The 23,017-nt window shown below is 41.9% G+C and overlaps 2 protein-coding genes across 8 annotated transcripts; one reads left to right on the top strand and one right to left on the bottom strand.

Moving 5' to 3' along the window:
* Window positions 1-360: 360 nt before the first annotated feature.
* On the bottom strand, window positions 361-4,354 carry LOC105891857 (ETS1-related protein). Of its 4 annotated transcripts, none has more exons than XM_031576993.2 (8): window positions 4,199-4,354; window positions 3,799-3,880; window positions 2,750-2,830; window positions 2,525-2,602; window positions 2,174-2,374; window positions 1,655-1,900; window positions 1,389-1,507; window positions 361-1,184 (listed from the first exon to the last, which is right to left on the bottom strand). In XM_031576993.2, the coding sequence occupies exons 2-8, from the start codon at window positions 3,878-3,880 to the stop codon at window positions 900-902; spliced, it is 1,092 nt and encodes a 363-aa protein (XP_031432853.1). In that variant the 5' UTR covers window positions 4,199-4,354; the 3' UTR covers window positions 361-899. The 4 variants fall into 4 exon arrangements, with proteins under 4 accessions (XP_031432853.1, XP_012673491.1, XP_031432852.1 ...); XM_012818037.3 differs by having other exon boundaries at window positions 1,655-1,897; window positions 2,750-2,863; window positions 4,199-4,353; XM_031576992.2 differs by having other exon boundaries at window positions 2,750-2,863; window positions 4,199-4,352.
* Window positions 4,355-5,454: 1,100 nt separating this feature from the next.
* fli1rs (Fli-1 proto-oncogene, ETS transcription factor-related sequence) lies at window positions 5,455-22,284 on the top strand. Of its 4 annotated transcripts, none has more exons than XM_031576134.2 (10): window positions 5,455-6,457; window positions 12,300-12,517; window positions 12,906-13,075; window positions 17,982-18,185; window positions 18,480-18,551; window positions 19,400-19,468; window positions 19,850-19,915; window positions 20,078-20,125; window positions 20,553-20,636; window positions 20,975-22,284. In XM_031576134.2, the coding sequence occupies exons 2-10, from the start codon at window positions 12,366-12,368 to the stop codon at window positions 21,496-21,498; spliced, it is 1,389 nt and encodes a 462-aa protein (XP_031431994.1). In that variant the 5' UTR covers window positions 5,455-6,457; window positions 12,300-12,365; the 3' UTR covers window positions 21,499-22,284. The 4 variants fall into 4 exon arrangements, with proteins under 4 accessions (XP_031431994.1, XP_012673468.1, XP_012673469.1 ...); XM_012818014.3 differs by having other exon boundaries at window positions 5,457-6,195; XM_012818017.3 differs by lacking the exon at window positions 5,455-6,457 and adding an exon at window positions 6,467-6,746.
* The last annotated feature ends 733 nt before the right edge of the window (window positions 22,285-23,017 follow it).

The following is a 23,017-nucleotide window of genomic DNA, read 5'->3' as shown; positions in this document are numbered from 1 at the left end:
CAAAATACACAAATAAGAGATACATACCACAAATAAGAGATACATAACTGCGACTTCACGAGAGGCTCTGGCTTAGGGGCCCCCTGAGCTCGTGGGCCCCTGGACCTGGGCCCGGGCCCGGTAGGCCCGTTCGGTAATCCATCCCTGGCCATGACCATGGCCATGTAGGCCCTAAACCTTTGAGATTGACACTATACAGCCATCAACCCACACACACACACACGCGCACACACACACACACACACACACACACACACACACTCGATGAGTCTCACTAACACCCAACGCCCAGTTGTTTGTGTTTTGTAACATTCTACACATGTTTGTAAAACCAAAGGAAATAAGACAGAAATGTTCAAATCTATGTACAATTTATTTACAAATATTTCAGTTTTACAAAGTATGTCTCAGATGGGAAACATTTTCTCATGATGAAACAGCTAGCATTGGCTTCCCTCAAACAATGGATGCCTTTATTTCAAACAAGAGAGGTAGGTAATGAAATAAACAGGTCATAGTTCACACTTCTGTGTGAATATCAAAATACACCAAATCCTGGGATAGCAACAAGCTTGTAATTAATGCTAATTTGACTGGGACCACAAGAGCCTCTATTCTACTATGGAAAATAAAGCCTTGCTCATACCTAAATATAACAGGAACATTTACATTGCGTTCATAAACACAGGCGCCACACTGCCACAATCTGAAAGAGCATAAAGAACACAAAAACAAGTGACTGAGTGTTTATGGAATGATAATAGTCACAGTAAGGTTGAGGCTGTTGCTACTTGTTAGGTCAGTGAGAACAGCCGTGTATCCAGAACAATTATTGGTTGCTGTTCACAGCTCTGAAGGATCACAGTTCTGCTCGACTTAAAGTTGTTTTGAAGTGTTTGTTAATGAGTCCAGGTCTCTGTGCTCTTCTCCTGTTTCACTGATGGGGCCCCCAAGACCTGGCTGGGAGCTGCTGACACGTTCAGTGGGGCGACGTTCAAGCTGGCTAGCACCTCCCTAGCTGTCTTTCCCAGCATGCCTTGCACATCGCAGACAAAGCGGTAGACGTATCGCTTGCCGGCGGTTTTGTGGATGATGTTCTTGTGATAGTAATAGCGCAGGCCACGGCTCAATTTCTCGTAGTTCATTTTGGGTTTGTTTTTGCACTGGCCCCAACGTTTGGCTACCTGTGATGGACAGAGGTTGGTAGAGAGAGTCAAGTTGAGTGAAAAAACGACTTGAGAGAACAGATATTATTGTGTGTCATATGAACAAACAGCATTAACCATTAACCATCACCCTTTTCACCTACACACACACACACACACACACACAACACAACACAACACATACACTTTTAGCAGGTTTGCTGCGAGAGTAGGCAAACTGACCTCTGCAGGGTCAGACATCTTAAACTCCCAGCCGTCTCCTGTCCAGCAGATGAAGGTGCGACAGGCCGAATCCAGAAGGAGCTCCAGTAAGAACTGCCACAGCTGAATAGGCCCTGAGCCTGAAAAAAGATGGAGGAGAAAAACATAAGCCAACCTTGATTAAACAAAAAAAACATATATAGTTATTTAAAAGAAGAAAAAGTACACTTAAGTGTGAAATTCCACTACTGTCAAATGCCGGAGATGACAAAAGTATGTTGCCTCACCTGGATACGCTGACATTCCTGTCACCTCTCCATCCTTATCCAGTCTGTGTGAGGGTGCACTTCTACGTTTGAGCACACGAGGACAGTATTGCTCTGAGGGCTGGGGTTCAGGAGGGGAACCACAAGATGGAGTGTGGCCAGATAAGGGTGGGCCATAACTGGGAGGGGAGTATGCAGTCCAGTACTGTGAGGGCCTCCCTTGTACATCTGTTTCGTACACACCATAGTTCCTCACTGGGTCACCTGCTTCAGATAGATACACATCCATTAAATTATTAATATTAATTCATATTTCAAATAACTTTATTGTTATATAGTTATAGTTACAGTATTTAACAGACACTTTTGTCCAAATCAACTGACAAAACATTAGATAAACTTTAGAATTTTAGTTTTTACATCTAGTTGCATTAGAAATAATTAAATTGCATGTCACATGTTTATTTGCTTCCTCAAACGCCAACACGACAGTTTACGAGACTACAGCTCTACAACTAGTCCTGCTTTCCCGGGGCTCACCGAGGTGATCCAGATTGACTGTGCCTGTTGCTCCTCCATGATTTGTCTCCTTTTCAGGGTTGTAGAGACCCGTCACGTTTTTCAAGCCAGGAGTAAAAGACCCATTTTGGGTGGGTGGACACAGTGGTGTGAAGCTTTGGAAGGTTGAGGTGGAGTCCTGGTACCCAGCTTGTGGCTGCTCAGAATTGACGGCTTCTGGCGCTATGGAAACAACAGTAACAAAGGATGAGAACTCCCAATCTGTCTTTGATGATGAAATTGTCCACAAGGCTGTAGGTTGCTCATAATGCCATGCTACAGTAGTGCAGATGAAGACTCTCCTGAGTTATTAGAGAAAAAAAGAATACTCACTGTTGGTATAAGACGACATCCAGCAACTGAATTCTGGGAAGGCATCTAAGTTGAGTAGGGCCGATCCATTAGAGTTACCTGAGAGTGGGCGAAAGAAATACTTTCTCAACAGGAAATCCGAGCAAGATCGTTTGAGCAAGAAGTGAACGAGAAGTGTTTTCAAAGTGTTTATAAATCGTTTATGACCCAGTGTAAGTGGTGTAAGGCGTTGACAGTGGCCTCTACCTTTGGAGTCAAATGTCTGTAGGTCCTTCTGAGGTTCTCCATAGGTCTCCGGGTACTGCAGCTGCCCTGGTCCCTTGCTGTCTAATAGAAAGGACAGGTCTTCACCACTGTAGTCTGAGGAGCACATCGAGACAGGGTTAGTCAAGCAAGAGTACAGGTGTTGGTTAGAGCTCTTTTGTCTGCAGATGATAAACAATGGGTTACACTCTTGTCCTTGATATGCTAGCACAGACTATAGCCCCTCACACTCAATCAACAAGAAAAGGAGGGAGAGGAACCCTATATAAGAGAGTATTTTGGTTCAGCAAGTAACCTCCACCCTGTCTATACTGCCTGCTACGTGCTTCTGAGAGATGCTGACAGTGGTCAGGCTATACCCATTTGTTTTAAAAGGCCCCACAGTCAGTTCCTTTTCAGGGGCGCTCTCTTCTGTTTAAGCTGTTGGCAGCCCACTCCCTCCCTCTGTGATTCTGTGCGTTAGTATGGAAGTGGGGAGGAAACGCAGGCGATGGGAGTGCGACCGAGTGCTGATGAAGGGGGTGGACAGGGGTGCTAAATCTGTTTGGGGAGGAAGTCTGGAGGAAAGGATTAGGAAAAGAGGGAGGGAGCAGAAGAAAAAAAAAACGGGTGTATCTTTAACCTGCCCCCCCCCCCCCCCTTGCTTGAACCAGCACCATTCAGACATTTCCAAATCACTGAACAACACACCCTGACACCCCCATGTTCCTGAGCTGGAGTTTTGAATCTGTGTGGATGAACAAGATGTCAAGGTCCAATTGACAGGGGGTGTCATGGACTGCACTGTTCAGTTGAAGGCCATAGGAAATGTTTTGTACAGAGTCAACGGAAATAAGGCCTAGAATAGTGCAAAACTGGAAATTAGTGGAAAACAACGTTTGGCTGTTTCTACTGACTGTGAGTGCTACAAGGACTATTAGCATTTTGACTATACATCAGATAAATATTTTAGGATTACTACAAAAAGGGGCTGCTGATGTTATTGATTAGTGAAAGAAATGGTGGGTTGGATTTCAGGAGAATGGACTTACCATATGATCCAAAATCAAAACCCGCAGGGACTTCCTGTGTTCTGAAATCTTCAGTATAATATCCAGCTTGGTACATCTCCATCTTCAGATACAAACAAACAAAAATGTAGATACATATATGTCAGTATACATGTCTAAGTAGATAGATGAATCATATTCTCAATACTTCTCTAACAGAGTTGGATTTGTCTTACTGGTCGAGGCCAACCCAAAACACTACTCAAATCAGCCACCCGGTTTAACTATTCATTTTAGCTTCAATAAGGCCCATATTTCCGAATACTGTTTATTCACTCTGTTTCAAACTTTATTGTGATATTTACCATAAATTACATTTATTTTGCAAATGAATAGATTAATCCAAAACCTTAAAAAAGAAGTAAAATGAAAAAGAGCCTACCGTTTGAGTTTTGAATTAGCTCGAAGTCTTCCTCGGATATGCTTAATTGCTGTTGGTCTGGTGGTCTGATTGAACGCTTTCCACGGAGGAGTGCAGAGGTTTTTATGTGTTGTCTGTTGCTGTCCGAGTCGGCCCCGTTTTAAAGAGGCGGCCGTACAGGGGCGTTTCCGTCCCCCACCACACCCCACCCCGGGAAGAATGTGCTGTGCTTCGTGACCATTAGTGGCCCAAAACATGTCGCTTAACGGGCCGTGACGTCAGGTAGAAGTCACGAATACCACGCGGGGGAATTGAGTTCATTCATACATACTCATGAAAAAATAGTCAATGAGTCGGCTAGATTATTAGGCCTGCCACAGCCTACAGGATAACATAACGTAAAATGGATTAGTCTTTTATCATGTCCCATCAAATAGCCTATATGTCAAGCACTGTAAAGCGCATAATTAAGATCATAAGATAATTACAAATGATGACTTATTCAGAATAAGTTAAACTATGAATAAACCAGTGTTTTAATTAGTATAAAGAGCTCCCATTCACCAAGTATCATTTATCTAGTTTGACTTTGGGAATAGAATAGAAAGCTGTTTTATTTTGTCAGAGGCGGAAGTAGATTTGTCTAAATAAAAAATTAAAAAAATTGAATTTTTTTTGACAGCTTATAAATGCTACCAATGCACGCTATTAGAATCCGGGGGTCCTTGATTCGAAAGGCTTCACTCATTACAAATAAGGACTGTTGCGCATAATTTTGACGGCACTGTAGACGATAAGAGTAGCCTAAGAATCAGCATGTTAAGCAAATGGAGGGCGGGAAACCTTATCAATCAGTTTTTGCTTCACAAACTAATGAGGTTTTGAGTTCAGACTCTGAGTCTATCTTTAAACCATTTACAGAGAACAATAGCCTGTAAAACTGCTCTTAGGGGAGGTCTGAAATCACGGCGTGAGTGGCTTGTGCAGATAAGAGCAGCCCGAGGACCCTGCATAAACAAACACCTCTGGGCCGCTTTCCTCCGCCCTAGAGAAAACATAGGCCTACATCTGGAAAAGTGAGTTCCCAGATCGTGTGAGAGAGACAGGAGTCGTGATTGAGAAGACCGTGTGCTGAATAAGACACAACTAGGGTCAAGTTACACAAGCACCCTGGCGGGTAGCTGGACAGACAACACTCGTTAGAACTCAATGAGGTAGAATTTATGGATTGGGTGGACCTGTCCTGCTGTCGTGAAAGGATGACTTTCCTCCCAAAATGCCAGTACCGTTAAGTCTCCCCACAAGTGTGAGAACGTGATTTTTGGAAAACTGTTGTTAGATTTTGCACATACCTATTTTGTATTTGAAAGGGTTTTAGTGTACAAGTTTGGCGGTTCTATATTTTCTATTAAAAAGCGTCATTTCTGAGGTGATATCATTGTCAGCTTGGAAAATAAGACGCATGTTTAGGCAGAAGGAACTGGCACAAACATAATGTTTTAAATACTGTAATATTATTTTGCTCAAACTGAAAAAATAAAAAAATGCCCAAATGTAGACTACGTACTGAAAATTATCACACCAAATAACTTACATTTCATTCTTAAAATGAAAGGATTGGGAACTTTCAACTGGACTTTAAGCAAAAAAAAATGGTCAACATCACATTATATGGCTAAAATGTCAGCACAGAATAAGACTACAAACTAAGACTAAATCTACCATATTTTTCTAAGACATTAAAATTGCAATGTTTCACCAATAGGCGCCAAGCCTCGATGCTTAGTGTGACTTCACTTCCCAATTTTAGAATGGAGAGCAAAAAAACCGTTGCCATCCGGTTATGGTCTAAGCGAAAATTGTTGCAATGGTTTGCACTGAAGAGTAAATGCGCCTGTGCAGACAGCCGATGCGCTTCAGTAAGGTTTCAAAAGGGTATTACTTATTGAGTGCTTAACTAAAACTACTTCATGAGCCAAAAAGACTAAACGAAAACTGCAATGGACTGTACAATTAAGGTAGGCGTTTGATCTGGTTTTATTGTCGATTCTGAAAATGAGACGATAGTCCGCAGCCACCCACTGCTTGGGTTAGCAGCTTTGTGTTTGCTGAGTGAGAGAGGCAAGGCGGTGATGCAGGTCCCCACTCTTTCCTTCTTGTACAAAATTTCCTCTTCCTTCCCGTTCGTGGTTGAATGTCGGCTCTTTAATAACACAAGAAACCACTACAACATTTAGACTCAGATAAAAACTAAATGGTGGCCAGTTCGCGCCAGAAAGGGTATGCACATTTTTTGCGTTTTCAATTGTTTGGTTTATTTGTGTCCTCTTTACATGTACCTGGGGAACCACAACGACGGAGCATTCGTTGACTTTAAAATTAACTGAGACTTATTTTAGTTTTGAGTAAGGCGGCCGTGACAAATAAACCACAACAATGACTCAAAAAATTGTGACGAATATTACTTCATGGTGGAGCGCGCGCGCAAAGCAGGTGGCTAAGGCGCCTTCAACTTATTTGGATATACCGAAGACTTCGTTGCAAAGGACTGAATTGCTTCAGATGACTGGTATTTGTAATTTGTCTGTCTTTAATATTAGAAATTGAACTTTCTGCATTAATGACTAAAATACAGAACTTAAAAAAATAGTTGTATTCACTGTACGCTCATGGAGATGTAACCGTTACTTTTAGGCGCGTTGGTGGGGTGATGTCAACCAGTTAAATCCGTAACTATGAACATCCTTATGCAGTCTATGGATGTTTCAATCTTACAAGCCTGCATTTGTTGGCCAGTAGTCTAGGCCTATATGTACACGTATGTAATGTATACGTTTAACGACTTCTCATTTTTGTATTGCTTTAAGACGTTTTTTTATGATTTAGGCTATAGTGAAAATACTTCTTGTGCATTTGAAGTTTTACGAGTGGACAAATGCTCAGCTACAATGAACAACATGAAAAATCTTCGTTAATCATAGACATTCTGGGAGAACGAAAATAGCTTTTTTAAATAGCACGATTTTTAAATGTCAGTCCACAAAAATTCAACGTCTTAAACGAATATCCACGTAAATAGATCATTATCGATCATTTATAAGCTTATCTAACGGTGATTTAATTAGGTCTAGTAGAGAGACGTCTTGCTGTACACTATTTACGATTTTACATCCTAATAGCCCATTGTTTAAATATAGCCACATTTCCCTGGGATCTATGTAATAAATAGCCTACATCCAAATTAGTCATAGGCTAATATTAAAATAAATAGTTTTGTGACAAACACTAAGAGATTGGCTCCATAATCTGTCTGCAATTGAAAAACGACTCAACAACTTTTTTGACGGGGAGGCAAGTCGATTTTGAGATGGTTTAGGTCGAGATTTCCTTTTTTTGTCATATAATTTGACACATTGTTTGCAACGTCTTCGTGCGTTGATTTGCTTTGTTTTATAACAGCTTATTTGATCGGAAAATGCCCTGTGCGTGCATAGAAGAAACAGGTGCAGGGCTGATGTTTTCACGGTAGGCCTAGGGTGATTTCTGGTGTTTAACATGGCCAGTGGTATACAGACACAGTAAAGAGCGCACAGACGCACAAAAAACAAACGAGGTTTGGATAATCTCACTGGACACTGACCACCCTCTCGCAAAAGTCTGTTCTTCCAAGGCTATGTGAGTTATTTAAAGAATAATTTATAGCAAACTGTAGACTCGTGTGCCCGTCAGGTGTTGTTATCTGAACTCTACAGGCTTCCTGTTTCGAACCTCAGACTTTCCGCACACGCTTCCGTTCCCTCCTCACGAAAAGAGCCAACAGAGTCTGCCAAAACAGAACGATGTTAACATGCCTTTGCATTGTTTCCCATTTCTATTGCAGCATTTGCACAATAACTGAAGTTCACTCGGACGTGCCGTCTTGCCATGCGTACCAACTACATGTCATAGACCAGGGGTGCGTTTCCCATACAACGAACGAGTTTAGTATTAAATTAACATGGTACATTGCATCGTTAAACTAAGAAACACTTTAAGTACGACGGATTCCCAAAAACCGTCGTACCAACACCGTACTATGTGAGTTTGAACCATGTTAGTAAGTTCGAACTAACTTGGTTAATGACTGGCTAGTGTAGCACGTGAACTGGCACGCCCGCGTATTCTGATGAGGGGCAAACCACTGAATTTTGATATCTCAATTTCATTCACGAATCTTTTTTTATTCATTTGTTTGCTAATTCCTAGGTCATATTGCGTATCCATATGTTCATATAGACTTACTATACCTCGTAAAACCGTACCTCGAATGCTGTCTGCTTTCAGGTAACTTTGATAGGCATTGGCGTAGGCTATTGCCGTTGAAAAGTTGTCTAATCTGGTATTTACAAATAAACACATTGCAGTCAGGTTTGTGGGTCAGTATGCCGACGACACATGCTGTTTTACACATAGAGGTCGCACCTTGGTAGTAGGTACAACAGGTTCAAATCCAGTCTGAGGTAATTCTTCAGTTTGTATAGCCACCATTCTAATCCTCTATTGTAGGTCTGTGTAAAACATTTGCCATAGTCGTTTCCTACAGCACGAGAATATTAATACGATAAGCTACACAGGACGTGCTGCATCTCGATTTATTGTTGTGTGAATTCACCTTAAATGCACGTTTCTGCTAGTGGGCCTTTTAGTCATAGTTTTTTTTGCGAAAGACAATTATAAGTATGATTGTATGGTGGTTAACAACGTCAAATATCAACCAGGAACGGAAATATATTCATAATGATGAATTTTGACACCAATAACTGACACCAGTGACGGATTAGGCATGTAGTAGGCCTAGACCTATCTGGAACTACTCTTCTAACCACAGGTCGAGAGCTGTAGTTGGAACTGCACAACTTAAGTGTTTGCAAACGTTCATGTCGTTTAACGATGGTTCGTAGGCCACTATGTTGGCCCTAATTTACGAATGTAGATAGTTACCTCGATAGTTCGAACTATGGTTTTAGGAAACACTTGCATCGCGACTCCATGGTTCCAACTGCGTAAGCCTAGTTTATTTGGTAAACGTACCCCTCCTCTGTTCATTTGTCCCTCTTGCGCAAACTTCGTTTTTTGCTTGTGGCTTGATATTGCTTATTAACATCTTATGAAACCCACACAGAATGTCTGCAGCCAGGAACGCAGCTGCTGGTCCATTTGCAAAATCAGCTCGGCCTAGCGTTAACTTCTGCTTTTCTTTACTTAGCGTGTAGCTTGTCCTTTAACGAGGACAATACAATTAGAAGAACAGAATTTGAATTCCGTCCAGGAAGGCTAATACCAAGATTGCACCGTAATGATGAAGTCCTTTTTCCAACAAGAAACTAATTTAACTACTGTCCCAGGGACAGCGTAGCTACAAATGCACCATGCTGTATATATATTCTATCGTTAATTAAAATACATTTAACTCAGATTTTATCATGTTATCACAAAGCTTAGGACATATCAGCTCTTTCGCAATCTAGTGACTTAAATTGCATAGGGCCCTTCAGTTTCCTGATGTACAAGTCATTTCATGTGAGAATCGACCAACACATTTACACAGAAGCCAAATGGCAAGATATCAAATTTAGAAGTCGATTGTTTCGAAGATATTTATTGCTTAATATTTATAAGCAATATAAGAACATCCATCTAATCAAATAGCCAAATGTAGGAAAGAGAGGTTATATATATTTTTCATTTGGGCCTGTTCCACACCACTGCAATTGGCTTTTAGACATGCTACAGTTTTTCATGGTACATCAAAGACTAATTGTGAACCACTCTCCGAAAATGCACCACTTTATGTCTGTGATACTGTAAAGTAGCTGCTGTGTTCAGTGATGTCAAATGTTTGACTAACACTAAAAATCATCACAAGTCACACCGTAGCATCAATAGGTGTCCAGTCCAGGTTAGTTAAAAACGAATGAAATTCAAAATATAGTTACACCTCCACCCTGCAGTCTCCTGTGCAGTGTTATGTGTGTCATAGAGTAGTGGCAGTTGATGAAAGCTACTATGCTGTTGTACTATGACTCTGCATGCACCACCCTATGGAGATGATTCATATGGAGACTGGTCTCACTCTGACAAGTCTGGAATCAAAAGATCTTGAGTTTCAAATAGTATTGCACCATGTAAATGAACAGTCTCTGATGGCCACAAAATGGCTTCTAGTGGACACATTTGGATTGCCTCATCTTTTTCTAAAACTACCATTCCATTTATGATCTTTGAGACCAATAGTATAAAATATAGAGTGCTTCGCTGTGGTGTTTTCCATGAAGGTATGTAAGGTAAGATCAGTCAGCCATTGCAGCGCAATCTGCAAAATGTTTCTCCGGCTGTTATGTTGTCTCACAGCAACAGTGGCTGATATGAAACTGATCAGACAGGAAGTTAGTTGTGGCAAAGTCGGTCAGGCCACGGATGGTGTGTTTGTGTTCATCAGTTTAAGAGAGAGAGGGCTCAACAGTGTGAACATGTGTGGGGCTGTGGTTGGTAGTGTGCATGCTCACAGAGTAATTTTAACTCCTGAGCCCCAGTGTTTTAAGTGTGTGTGTGTGTGTGTGTGTGTGTGTGTGTGTGTGTGTTCATGCACACGCATGTTCATGTGAGAGGACAATCTGATAACAGAATCTGATATGCTTCTCAACATCAAGTCTCAAGTCAAGTTCACTCAACGTTTATGCCTGAGCATTTCCCTGCGTTTGGCGTGTGATGAAGTGGTGCGTCGTGTTCAGGGAATGCATCACGGCATGACGCTCATGACCCTTCGCCGACAACCCAACCCCACCGCACCCCAACCCCACCACTGCCCAAATGCTGGGTTTGTGTCTCAGCCCCCTCTTTCACTTCTCTAGTAAGGGAGTGCCTCCCATCGAAGTTGTGCACAGTCTCTTCACACACGACAGTGCACAACACTAGACAGAAAAGGAAGGAAGGAAATTAGTTCAGGCAAAAAAATATAAATACACGGCTATAGGGGAAAGTACTCTGATTCAGAGGCTGTATTGATTACGCATCACGCACAGTAACTCTGTTGACAGGTACAGGCTGTTATTTAGTATAATACTATGAATCTTCTTCATCTTCTGAAGAATGTCATTGACCGAAAGCCGACTTTAAGATTTTGAAATGCAAGGCTGCTGTGTTGCAACAAACGGGTTCCTTTTCGCCTCCTTGTCCATCTCAAACAAGATGCCCGCAGTGAGAACAATGCAGAAGGGGAGGGAGCACAGGGATAATTAGGCTAAAATAACACACAATAGAACCTTCTGCTCCTCGGGCTTCAATCAGTGCTGACCGCCTTAGTTGCGTCCACTCCACTCCCCTCCCCTCCCCACCTCCCCAACCCAGGCCCTCGGGTTTGTTTTTCAGCTTTTAAATGACCCGTTTTTTTTTTTTTTTTACACAGTGCCCCCCGCAGCCTCCACCCTGTTTCCTATCTCTTGTCCTGTGCCAAAAGGTTTCTCTGCACATGGGGGCCACGTTTCCTGTGGGCCACTGAAAAAGCGCGGCGCTGACGTATGAAGCCCCAAAGACAATACGAGAGTCCCATAAACAAACACGCACGCTACGGAGATCCACATTCATTCACACATAAATAGATGCATGCTAAGGTTATATACAAACACATGAAAGAGATAGTTTTTGTACTTGATGCACTTGCTTGTGCCCCCGCGTCGCCACCACACATGCACACGCTTCTACGCAGACACCAAAATCAAATGAGGCCTGAGCTCACTGCTTTAAGAGCAGGAGGAAGCGTTGATGCGTGCTGCCAGTTTGTAAATCGTTTTTTGATCTTCTCTCATCTCTATGGATTGTGAACGTGTGTACCTGTCAGATGAAATCATTTTGAGATTAATGGCAAGGTTATAATTTGTGGCCATTGAGTTTTGTACATAATGACCTTCACTGATTGTAGTGGCAACCTAAGCACACAAGGAGGACGATCTCATTTACAGATTGAGAAAAAAAAACATATGTGCAGTTTTGTGTGAGTGTGATACTGGGATCAGTTATTTTCCGAAACCCACCAAGTTCAGTCAGTCATTTCTCAATCATTGTTATCGCCTGTCTGTGTTTACAGGAAGCGCTGTCAGTCGTGAGTGAGGACCAATCCATTTTCGAACCAGCCTTCAGTGCCCCCCAGGCCATGCACATGAAGGGGGAGATAACGACGACGACAACGACACCGTCTGGCTTCCGCCAGAGTTCCGAGGAGAGTCCCGAACCCACTGAACCCGAGTGGGTGGGGTCTGGCGCGCAGAACCCGGGGAAAAGAGTGGAACATGTCAACGGAACCAGGTGACTGAAGTTGTCTGTGTGATGCTTATTTCTCTCTGAGGCAAGAGGTTGTGTGTGATGTGTACTACGTGGAAGTGGAAAGTGTGAGGATAATTAAGCCAGTGAGCAAACCTCCATGTACACTTCTAAACGAATCAACTGCAACTTCTCATCATTTGTACACGGCTTTGTATAAAGATGTTTGCCAAGTGAGTAACTGTACCTGGAATCTTTGAGGCCCCCTGAGGTGCTGATATTACATTTGGTGGCAGTTACGCTGATATCATGGAATAATACTAGAAGAGAAAACGGTGGCGTGCCGATGTGATGCCACAGGATGTGCTCCACGCGTGACTCATCCCCTCTTCTCCACCCTTTCCCTGTGTCATTCGCTCCATCCTCCCCACAGCCGTGAGTCCCCGGTGGACTGCAGCGTCACGAAGAGGACCCGGCACATGAGTAACAGCGACGGGGGCCAGTTGGCCTACCAGGCCTCATATCCCGAGGCCCGCACCAGCCCCCAGACCACCACTCCCCCTAGCAGTGCCACAGAGGAAAAGAGGGTCATCGTTCCGGCAGGTGAGCTGTCCCTGTGTCACACACCAACACACACACACACACACACACACACACACACACACACACACACACATACACACACACATACACACACACACACACACACACACACACCCTCAGCATCTGTCCAAGACAAGAACAATGTAGAAGAGGTGCGTGCTGACGGATTTGGTGTGTTAAGGTAGTGTGTGACTGTCGGTTAGCTCTGTGGCCCCCCAAAAAGAGTTTATGAAGGAACCAACCTCATAGAAATATTTATATCTATGGTTTCTTTTTAAATTCAATTGGTGAGTTTGACCGTAACAGATATATATATTTTCCGTGAGATGCATTTTAAATTGAATTGGTGAGTTTGACCGAAACAGATATATTTATTTGTCGTGAGATGCATTCAAGTCAGTAGAATTTTTTTGAAATAGGGCATAAAAGTGTGAGAATTAACAACTCTGTAATTACCCTAGTTTGTTCTTATATTTACATATAGTACTTTCATTATTTTGGTAGTTTCAGTATCAGCTGGTGTTTTAGGATGAACACACACACACACACACACACACACACACACACACACACACACACACACACACACACACACACACACACACACACACATACTGGTGTTTCCATTGCTATGGTATGGTGTGTATATAATGCTTACATACGAGTTCATGGTGTCTATGTAGGTCTGTAGTGTCTTTTTTTGTTGGTCTTTGTGATGGTGTGCCCTTTATGTTAAGGCAAAGAGAGTCAGAGAACAAGTATTTCATTGTGTTTTTAGTACACATGACAATTAAGTTGACGTTGGAGTTGGTAAGTTATGTTGTAAGAACCATCAATAGACAATTTTGTGTTTTTCAAAGCCAGCGTTCCAACAAACATTCACAACCACTTTCACAAAGCTGTGTTGTTCACACTACAGTTATCGACTTAACTAGAAGATGAGTTTCCTGTCAAAAATGTCAGAGATACTAATTTTTGGTGTAGTAAGTCCACCATCCAACTGAAGCTATAGGATGCTTGCAGACACAAGCATTTAGCCTGAGTTCACCCACCTGCAGAAGACCTTGCAGTGGAATGGAATGGTGCATCTCCTCAGGTAGCAACTGAAAGTGCATGCATTGCTCCCGAGTTAATGTAGGCAAACCTAACTTAAAATACCGGCAACAAGGCATCAGCCATGTTGGGGTGACAACGAGGGTGACAAAACGCAAATTATAACATCACTTCCTGTTAGATTTGAACTTCCCACACAGTGGATTTCAGCATCCTGAGCACTGAGTGAGTAGCGATGTGAGAAAGGATCATTTGGGAATAACAAAACAGCCAACTGCTCAATGTAAAACAAATATAAGTTAATTGAACAGTGACACCAATGTAGGCATGTTATGTCATACATTAATTCGTTTTTTATAAGTAGATGTATTGGAGATGATTCACATATTCACAGATATATATAACATGGTAGGTAGCCCAGCTTACAGCATTTTAAAATAAAATCCTTAAAAATGCAGTTTGTATCAATCCTTGTGTTACACTACACAATTAACCTCTCCCTGCCATATGAACAGCCATACATAACCTAAGTCAAACTAGCATGGTATAATGGACGTACAATGGTTTTAAGAAACAGTCACAGCTAAGCTAAGCTAACAACATACTATTGAGCCTGCATTTCACTAAAGCAATGTACTATATCCACCATTAAATGACAGTAAGATTTTAAACAGTCCCTAATAACCCTGATCCTAGCATAACGAACACGGCCCTGTTGACTTTGTTACAAAATGGCCCGAGAGAAGAGTTTAGTAGCAGAACTTTGGAAATGTATGGCGCAACCAGGCTGAGTTACACACCAGGCAGAGTTTCACATCGAGGTTCAACCCAGTACACACTCTCTCTCGGTTCAGGAACCACACACACTCTTGCGTCATTACGTTTGGAACGGCCTGTTCTAATAGAGGAACTGATCCAGGTCACATTCGCTGTGTGGTTGCCAAAGGGAGGCACACCTTTTAAACTGGGTTTGTGTGTATTTGTACGTGCCTGAGAGTTTGGGTGCGTGTTTGGATGTGCTGTGTTTGACCCACACCATTGGGCTACTTTTTAGCTGAAAATATATATATATATAAAAATTGTGAATTAATGAACTAAAGCAAACACATTATAAAGAACATACATTGTGAAAGTAGCCGTAAACCTTGTGTGTAAAAACCAGTCCAGTATTTTTCAGCCGGGCAGCTCGTATTTGTTTCGCAGCTACGTGTGTGAAAACCTTTCCCATGTTTGTTTTAATACTGATTACGGGAGACTTGCTCATGTAGCAGGACTAAAGCGAGGGGAAGTTGCCTCTGATTTGGCTTCCAGACTGCATAGTTTCCACCACCTCAAAGCTTGATCCTTTCCCACAAGAAACACTTGAGGTGTACGAGCCACCAGATCTGTCTTCACATCTAAAAATAAAATATTGTCGAAGACAAACTTAGTTGGTTTGTTTATAATTTATTTAAAATTTTAATTTGTTCTGTATTGTATCCATAGACTGTAACTCTCACATTCACTCTGACTTATTGAGGCATCATAAAGTAACCATAGTGACGGTGGGCGTGACATCACGAAAGTTAAGGCACCATAAAGGGAAGACTCTTCCCAGAAGATTGGACATCTGGGATTATTTTTACATGAGTCAGACAGGCCAAACAATCATTGTGCTTATAATACACGGATGTTACATCACTCCTCTGTGTTAAACAAGGACAATGAAGGGCCCAGAAGTATAGTCAGGCGTTGTGATCAAGTGTGCTTACCGAAAACAAGGAAGAAAGTCATCATATTTTAATTAACACACACACACAACTCAGACCCTTGAGTCAGTGAAGCTGTAAAGGAAAGAAAAGGCAATATCATACCCTCATAAAATAAATTCTCACTCACACAGATTTCTAAAATGTAGAGACCCGTAAGTACAACCATAATTTTCACAGAGTTTTGTGTGTGTCATTCATAAAGAAGCACACAGTAGATGATTTGGCAAGAACAGGGTATCACATTTAACTGTTGTTATGACATAGGCATGTTTATGTGATGTGTGTGTGTGTGTTGTTATGACATAGGCATGTTTACGTGATGTGTGTGTGTGTTGTTATTACATAGGCATGTTTACGTGATGTGTGTGTGTGTTGTTATGATATAGGCGTGTTTACATGATGTGTGTGAGTTGTTATGACATAGGCATGTTTACGTGATGTGTGTGTGTGTTGTTATGACATAGGCATGTTTACGTGATGTGTGTGTGTTGTTATGACATAGGCATGTTTACGTGATGTGTGTGTGTCTGAGGCTAAAAATAACCTTTAAAAAAGAATTTAATTCGCCACACATGACCATTTTTACCATAAAAAGTATTTTGCTTGTTTTGTGTTGTTTTTGTTTTGTTTTGTTTTGTTTTGTCGCTTGCAAAGTCAAACAAGAGTCGAGGTAATGGTATGAGGTAATGGTATGAGGACGTGAGAAACAAACACAGATCACCCAAATCATGAGGATCCTTCAGCGGCTAGCGAATGTTCCTGTGACAATGTTAGCACCACCGTTAGCAGTGAGAAGGAAAAGTTGCTGGCCTCATGCGTATTCAGGGCACGGCAGTGAACTGGTGCAGATGCTCGCACTTTTAAACAGGAAACACTTCATTACCCTCTCAGATCACTGTTGACACGCAGGATCACCGCAATGTTTCAGTCTGGAGCTCCTCCATTTTATCAGTTACAGACAGGGAAATACATTTTACATATCAGGCCCTTTTTTCAGTGCTACACTTACAAAAATGCAACAGGTCCTGTCTCATCGTCATATTACGACGTGGAATCAGGGATAAGACTGCTTAATAAATTGCAGGTGCACTACAACCGTGTTAACTTCCCGATTTTCTCCCTGAAAACGTGCTTCAGGCGGAAGTGGTATGTTTTATTTTCACTGTGCAGCCAGTTAAAGATAGCCTGTCAGCATTGCATGAAGATATTACATGTTGCTGTAGTAGTTTTACTAATGCAGACTGAGATGTACTCTCTAATGAAAGTGAGGCATACTTGTGTTCTGTTGTCACTTGAGAGGAAACAGTTAGAAAAAAAACTAGCTTTTGTGGTCAACATTTACATACTTGCTCAAATGTCACAGTAGAATGTTTGCAATCGATGAGCAAGGCACATCTGCAGAGCACTTTTTAAAAACACATATACATACATTACATACATACATTACATACATTACATACCTACATACATACATACATACATACATACATACATACATACATACATACATACACACATTCATACACACATTACATTACATACATACAAACAAACAAATGTCAAAAAGGCCATTATCTTTGGACTCCCCTTGATGGTAAACAAAACCAGTCGAGTCTAAGTAAGCTATAACTGCACACTTGCTTCCCCAGTTGCTTTGTATGGAGTTCCTTCGTCAGTCAATTCCATATTATCTGAAACCCTCAGGCTGCCCTCATCTGGCGACCTTTCTCCGTTATCTGTCACCACATGCTCCTTTGTTCCCCAGTTTTACAGCCTTTATCTGCATTTGAGGTTTGGGGAAATTTGGAAAGACATCTACTCTGCCTGTGTTACATGTATTGTATTGTACAGTATTACATGAAAATCACAATATTATCAGCATGACCATGCAGTTCCTCAGTGCAAAGACAACCCCGACTTTCAGCTTTTCTAAGGGCACCCTGCAAGAAAAATGTCCGTTCCTCATAATCTTAGTTGTGTTTGTATGTTTTATGTTCACTGTATGCACCTATACACCAGAACAAATTCCAGGTAGGTGCAAACCTACTTGGCAATAAATACTATTCTCATTCTGATCTTTCTCTGCTCCCTCTCTGTCTCAGACCCTGAGGTGTGGACACAGGACCACGTACGGCAGTGGGTAGACTGGGCCATCAAAGAGTACGGCCTGGTGGAGGTTGACGTGTCTCTTTTCCAGACGCTGGATGGCAAGGCACTCTGCAAGCTGTCCAAGGAGGACATGATGCGCCTCACGTCTGAATACAACACCGACATCCTGCTCTCACATCTCAATTACCTCAGACAGAGTAAGGCTTAAGCACCCTCCCTGAATCCCACACGATTAGGTTTCAGTAAATGTGAACACTGACATGTTAGCTTATCTTAATTAAAGTACCATTTGCGTGAAAATTATGCATGTTGAAATCTGGAATGGCAACTCAGTCATTGTAATAATTATGGAAAAATGTTTCTCTGTACTTTGGACTTTTAAAATATTTTTTTTGTGAAACTCTGAGGACTCAACAATCACAAGGTTGACTGTCTGAACAGTAAGCGGGGTAATTAAGTTGATTTAAAGGTGAAATTCTTCATTTTTCCAGGCAGCCCCACCTTCTCTTACCCCTCAACACCCACCAACACACCCCAACAGCCCAGACTACAAGTCAAAGCAGGTAAGGCAATGGAATCCGCACCCTACTTTCTGATAGTTTAGCTAAGCTCAAATCTTTCATCTAGATCTTTGGAAAGAGGTGTGAACACACCTTTAAAGAAAAACCCCAACCACAGAGGGCCTATCATTGACATTTCACTCCAGATTCAATGCATTTCAGCAGTAGTAATTGCGGTGACACTTAGTGCCATTGTTATGTTCACATAAATGGGAACTACTTTTAGTTAAAATTATAGGAACTACTTGTCTGTTATGTGTATAATACAATTGTTGTAGCACTGAGCAGCTCATTGATACACTGAACTAGAGCTTGTAACGTGTCTAAAGGAAATCCAGTACAAGCTTTGTTAACTTTACTCCGGTGTTTATTTAATGTATGTTGTGAAAGTGCAAATACACAACAGCCTTAAACGGAGGTGTTGAGAACATGATCACAGTTCAGCTGCAGTGAGGGCTCAGCTACCAAGCGCTCACTATGCTGATATTCGTTGGTGAATGTTGAGGCGAGTCAACAGCTCAGTATCATGTAGTTTCAGACAGGAAACAGCTGCACCGGCACAGGAAATAGGGGCATGGGTATGGGTCCCACTTTGGGACACAATTGATAATCTGGAGGTGAGAGAGAGGCAGGCTCCAACAAAAGGACATTTAACACCAAGACACACTGGGCCCATCTTCAGCCCATCTTTGTTTTCCCCCTCCCTCTGATCTTGGCCTGCGTGCTCCTTCAGAGTCTTTAAATCAGCGCTTCCTTCCTCCCATAGTTTTGCGTTGCTTAGGTCTTCAAAGCCCATTTTTTTTCCCTGTCACTCCCCTGTCTCAAGTCTCGTCATTTGTGTTTGTGAGCAGAAAACAGCTTTGAAGAAATCAGCAGAAGGAACAGCTGGTCGTCAACCGTCATGCCTGTTGTTCCAAAGGGTATGTTGACTATCATATGAAGTGTTGCAGAAACAAGAAATGGCTTCAGATAAATGTAAATATCTTTGTAGGACATTCATATGATGAAGATCCATGTTTGAATTTCTTTTTATTCATTTATCACACTAGACATGCTAATTCATCAGATAGAAGGAGCCAATTTCTACATTTCAGGAGCAGAAACAACAACAATGAAATAATGACTAATATTTTAACATCTGGTTTATTTGGGCGTGCTGCATACACGATGCATTATTTGCACATACATGAGTACGTAGACACTTGTGTAGAAGTTGAAGTTGTGTTGATGTTGTGTTGAAGTTGTGTTGAAGTTGTGTTGATGTTGTGTTGAAGTTGTGTTGATGTTTTGCTGATTCACAGTGGGCTCCCCCATAGACCCTCAGCACACCCCCAGAGTCACAGAGCCTCCCCCAAGAATTGTTCAAGGTGAGTACTTGCATTTTAATTACTTTAAATTACTTTAAATTAAAGTAGAGTGACACTGCTAACATTAACTGTGGTTTTCAGATAGTGACAACCACAACAGCTTTTTAATTGTGGTAATCACTAGAATTACTGCTAAAGTCTGAATTTGTTTTCTCTCGACAGACCCATACCAAGCATTAGGCCCCATCAGCCAGCGACTAGCCAATCCAGGTAAGACATCAGAGTGAACAGTTGAGAGTTGAGAGTATGCTGCAACACCCACCTAAACCACCTAGACCCACTTAGACCCATCTAAACCACCTAGACCCACCTAAACCCACACAGCTAATACACGTTATCTGACCTTTCCACTGTCTGTCCTCACTAAATACAGCTAGGATGATTAATTTATACATTTGGAGAGTAGACAGGCCAAACATTCTAACAAGTTCTAAAATTCCCTTAAAGGAACCCTGGTTTGTGCCATTCTTTAGGAACCGTGTTTAGACTGTCCAAAAAGCCAAGGTCTTGATTTGCTGCATTGGCAGAAATGAAAGGAAGTGACACGTTTGACTTTCCACAGTGCATGAGTGGAGTAGTTACTGCTATAAGCTACTGCTAATATTTCAACTCTTCCAACTCTGCTGTCTCCTCACAGAAACCCCACTGACCTATAGCAAGAGCCAAACAGCCAAAGTCAGTTCACAAAGAGTGATCAGCATTGGCCCTCACAAGATCGTGGGTAGGTGGTTCGCCAACCCACGTTTTGTTCTTTTTCAGTCAGACTGACAGTGGAAAGGTCACACATTCTTACACATCAGGACAGTCTGTAGCCTGGTGTTCCACAATACACTTTGAATGAAATTCAGTATTACTCTGTGATATTACACAAACACCACACTAATTTGAGTCTGTCACACACACACACAGGACAAGGGCACGGTTATGGCATCTGTATTAAGTTACATTCTACAGATACTCCCACAGTCTACACGTCTACAGGACTGATCCGAAGATCTGTGAAAATCTGTGTTCAATATCTGTTGATTTCCTCTGATGACCCCTAAAATGCATCCCTAGGCTCTGGTCAGATCCAGCTTTGGCAGTTTCTGCTGGAGCTCCTGTCAGACAGCAACAACTCCTCCATCATCACCTGGGAGGGCACCAACGGCGAGTTCAAGATGACCGACCCGGATGAGGTGGCCAAGCGCTGGGGCGAGCGGAAGAGCAAGCCCAACATGAACTACGACAAGCTGAGTCGCGCGCTGCGCTACTACTACGACAAGAACATCATGACCAAGGTGCACGGCAAACGCTACGCCTACAAGTTCGACTTCCAGGGCATCCACCAGGCTCACCAGAACCACACCGCCGAGGGCAGCGTGCTCAAGTACCAGGCAGAGATGCCCTACGTGCCCTCCTACCACAGCCATCAGCCCAAAATGAACTTCATGAGTTCGCACGCGCCCCCCATGCCTGTGTCGTCCGGGAACTTTTTTGCGGGGCCCTCTACCTACTGGAACTCAGCCACAGGGGGGATGTACCCCAGCGCCGCCATGCCCAGACACCCAGGAAGCCACGGCCACCTGGCCTCTTACTACTGAAGCCCACCTGACGACTCTCCTGTCTCGCTTCTCACCCGACTCCTGGGGCGTATTCCAGGTACGTGGTTTGGTGAGTAATCCGGATAAGTTAACTCATAGTAAGTAGTAAACCTCCTAAAAAAGGATCCCTATGGCTTTGTTTTGGCGTGAGAATGAAGCAATAGGTTTACCACTTACTCAGAGTTTACTTATCCAGGTTCGTCACTAAGCCACGTAATAGGAATACCCCCCTGATATTGATACCATGGCATTACAGCAGTTTGTCACTGTTGAGTTTTTAGTTTTCCAAGTTTATCACCAATATACTTATATGAAAAGTGTATAAACAATACATACAATACAATACAAACAAAACATAATGTTTTGTTGTCAACCTAAATTTGTAAATACATTTTTTGTTATTATATTGTGCAATTAAGGATATCATAATGTCTGTAAAAATGTCTGTTGTAATGTTTTTCCTTTTCTTTTATATCATTGTGGTATACTTAGGAGTTGTAATACAAATATGTCTCAATACATCTCAAAATATCTAGCTACTACTATAACTGTAACACATGATCTAGTTTCCGAAGGCTCCTTGAACAGTATTACAGTACTGTATTAAGACCAAGTTATTATCTAAACATAAACGATGCATATAAACGATGACAAAAACAACAAGAATGAAGACTGTACACAATACTGTAAATACTGTCCAAATGTTCTTGTAGATACTTTTTTGTAATACACTCAAAAAAACATATGTATCTTTTCCTTTGACAATAAACTATAACTTCCACCAAGTATTATGTATGTCTTCTTATAAATTGCTGAACATGGAAATAGTTGCCATGTTAAAACCATTTCATAATGTTTTGAGGATTGGTCAGTTCTGGCTGTCCTACTTATGCAGCTTTAACTTTACATTAACTACAAAAACTCAAGAAGGCACAGAAGGATGATGGGAGTGTGTAACAGTTTTAAGGGCCGTGAGAAATCTCGACTGTGAGACTGTGCAATCTTTAAAACTCCCTTTAACAATCTCACGCACTTTCTTCATAACTCCTGAAAACAGAACTAGGCCTAGACACACCAAAAACCTTTATCCGTAAACTTGCTAATCAATCACCTTTTTGTACCTAGCGGCACTCACCCAGTCACAGCCCTGTTACTCCTCATCTTTTGTAGCTTTTAATGTTCAGTTCTCCACTGGTGTTGTTTATTATACTCTCCAGCATTGATGGGATGTGGTTTTACGTCTGGAAAGTTGCTAAAGCGAAGCATGGTCCTCCACCCTTGCAAATATTTGATCCTCACATATTTGATCATTATCGTAAATTTAGCAACCCTCAAAGGGGAGCTCAGATAAGATGGAAATGAAATTGCTAATCAAGACTCACCTCACCTTCCTGTATTTGATGAAAGAGGGTGTGCCAGCATCACATGTAACTGGAAATAAACACTCACTAGAACATTGAAAGACTGACAGAAAACAAAGTTTGAGCCTAGTATTTGAGTTGCAGTATTTGAAACACGG

This window comes from Clupea harengus, chromosome 11, assembly GCF_900700415.2.
Source record: "Clupea harengus chromosome 11, Ch_v2.0.2, whole genome shotgun sequence".
Taxonomy (NCBI): domain Eukaryota; kingdom Metazoa; phylum Chordata; class Actinopteri; order Clupeiformes; family Clupeidae; genus Clupea; species Clupea harengus.
The sequence above is the reverse complement of the archived record's forward strand: the minus strand, read 5'-3'. Positions and strand labels throughout refer to the sequence as shown.

Coding starts and splice junctions, on each gene's coding strand:
- LOC105891857 (XM_031576992.2), bottom strand. CDS start 3,880: ATGGAGATGTACCAAGCTGGATATTATACTGAAGATTTCAGAACACAG. Junction 1,508..1,654: donor AGGAATGTCAGCGTATCCAG/GTGAGGCAACAT, acceptor ATCTTTTTTCAG/GCTCAGGGCCTATTCAGCTG. Junction 1,185..1,388: donor AGATGTCTGACCCTGCAGAG/GTCAGTTTGCCT, acceptor TGTCCATCACAG/GTAGCCAAACGTTGGGGCCA.
- fli1rs (XM_012818014.3), top strand. Junction 19,916..20,077: donor TCCCCCAAGAATTGTTCAAG/GTGAGTACTTGC, acceptor TTCTCTCGACAG/ACCCATACCAAGCATTAGGC. Junction 20,126..20,552: donor CCAGCGACTAGCCAATCCAG/GTAAGACATCAG, acceptor GTCTCCTCACAG/AAACCCCACTGACCTATAGC.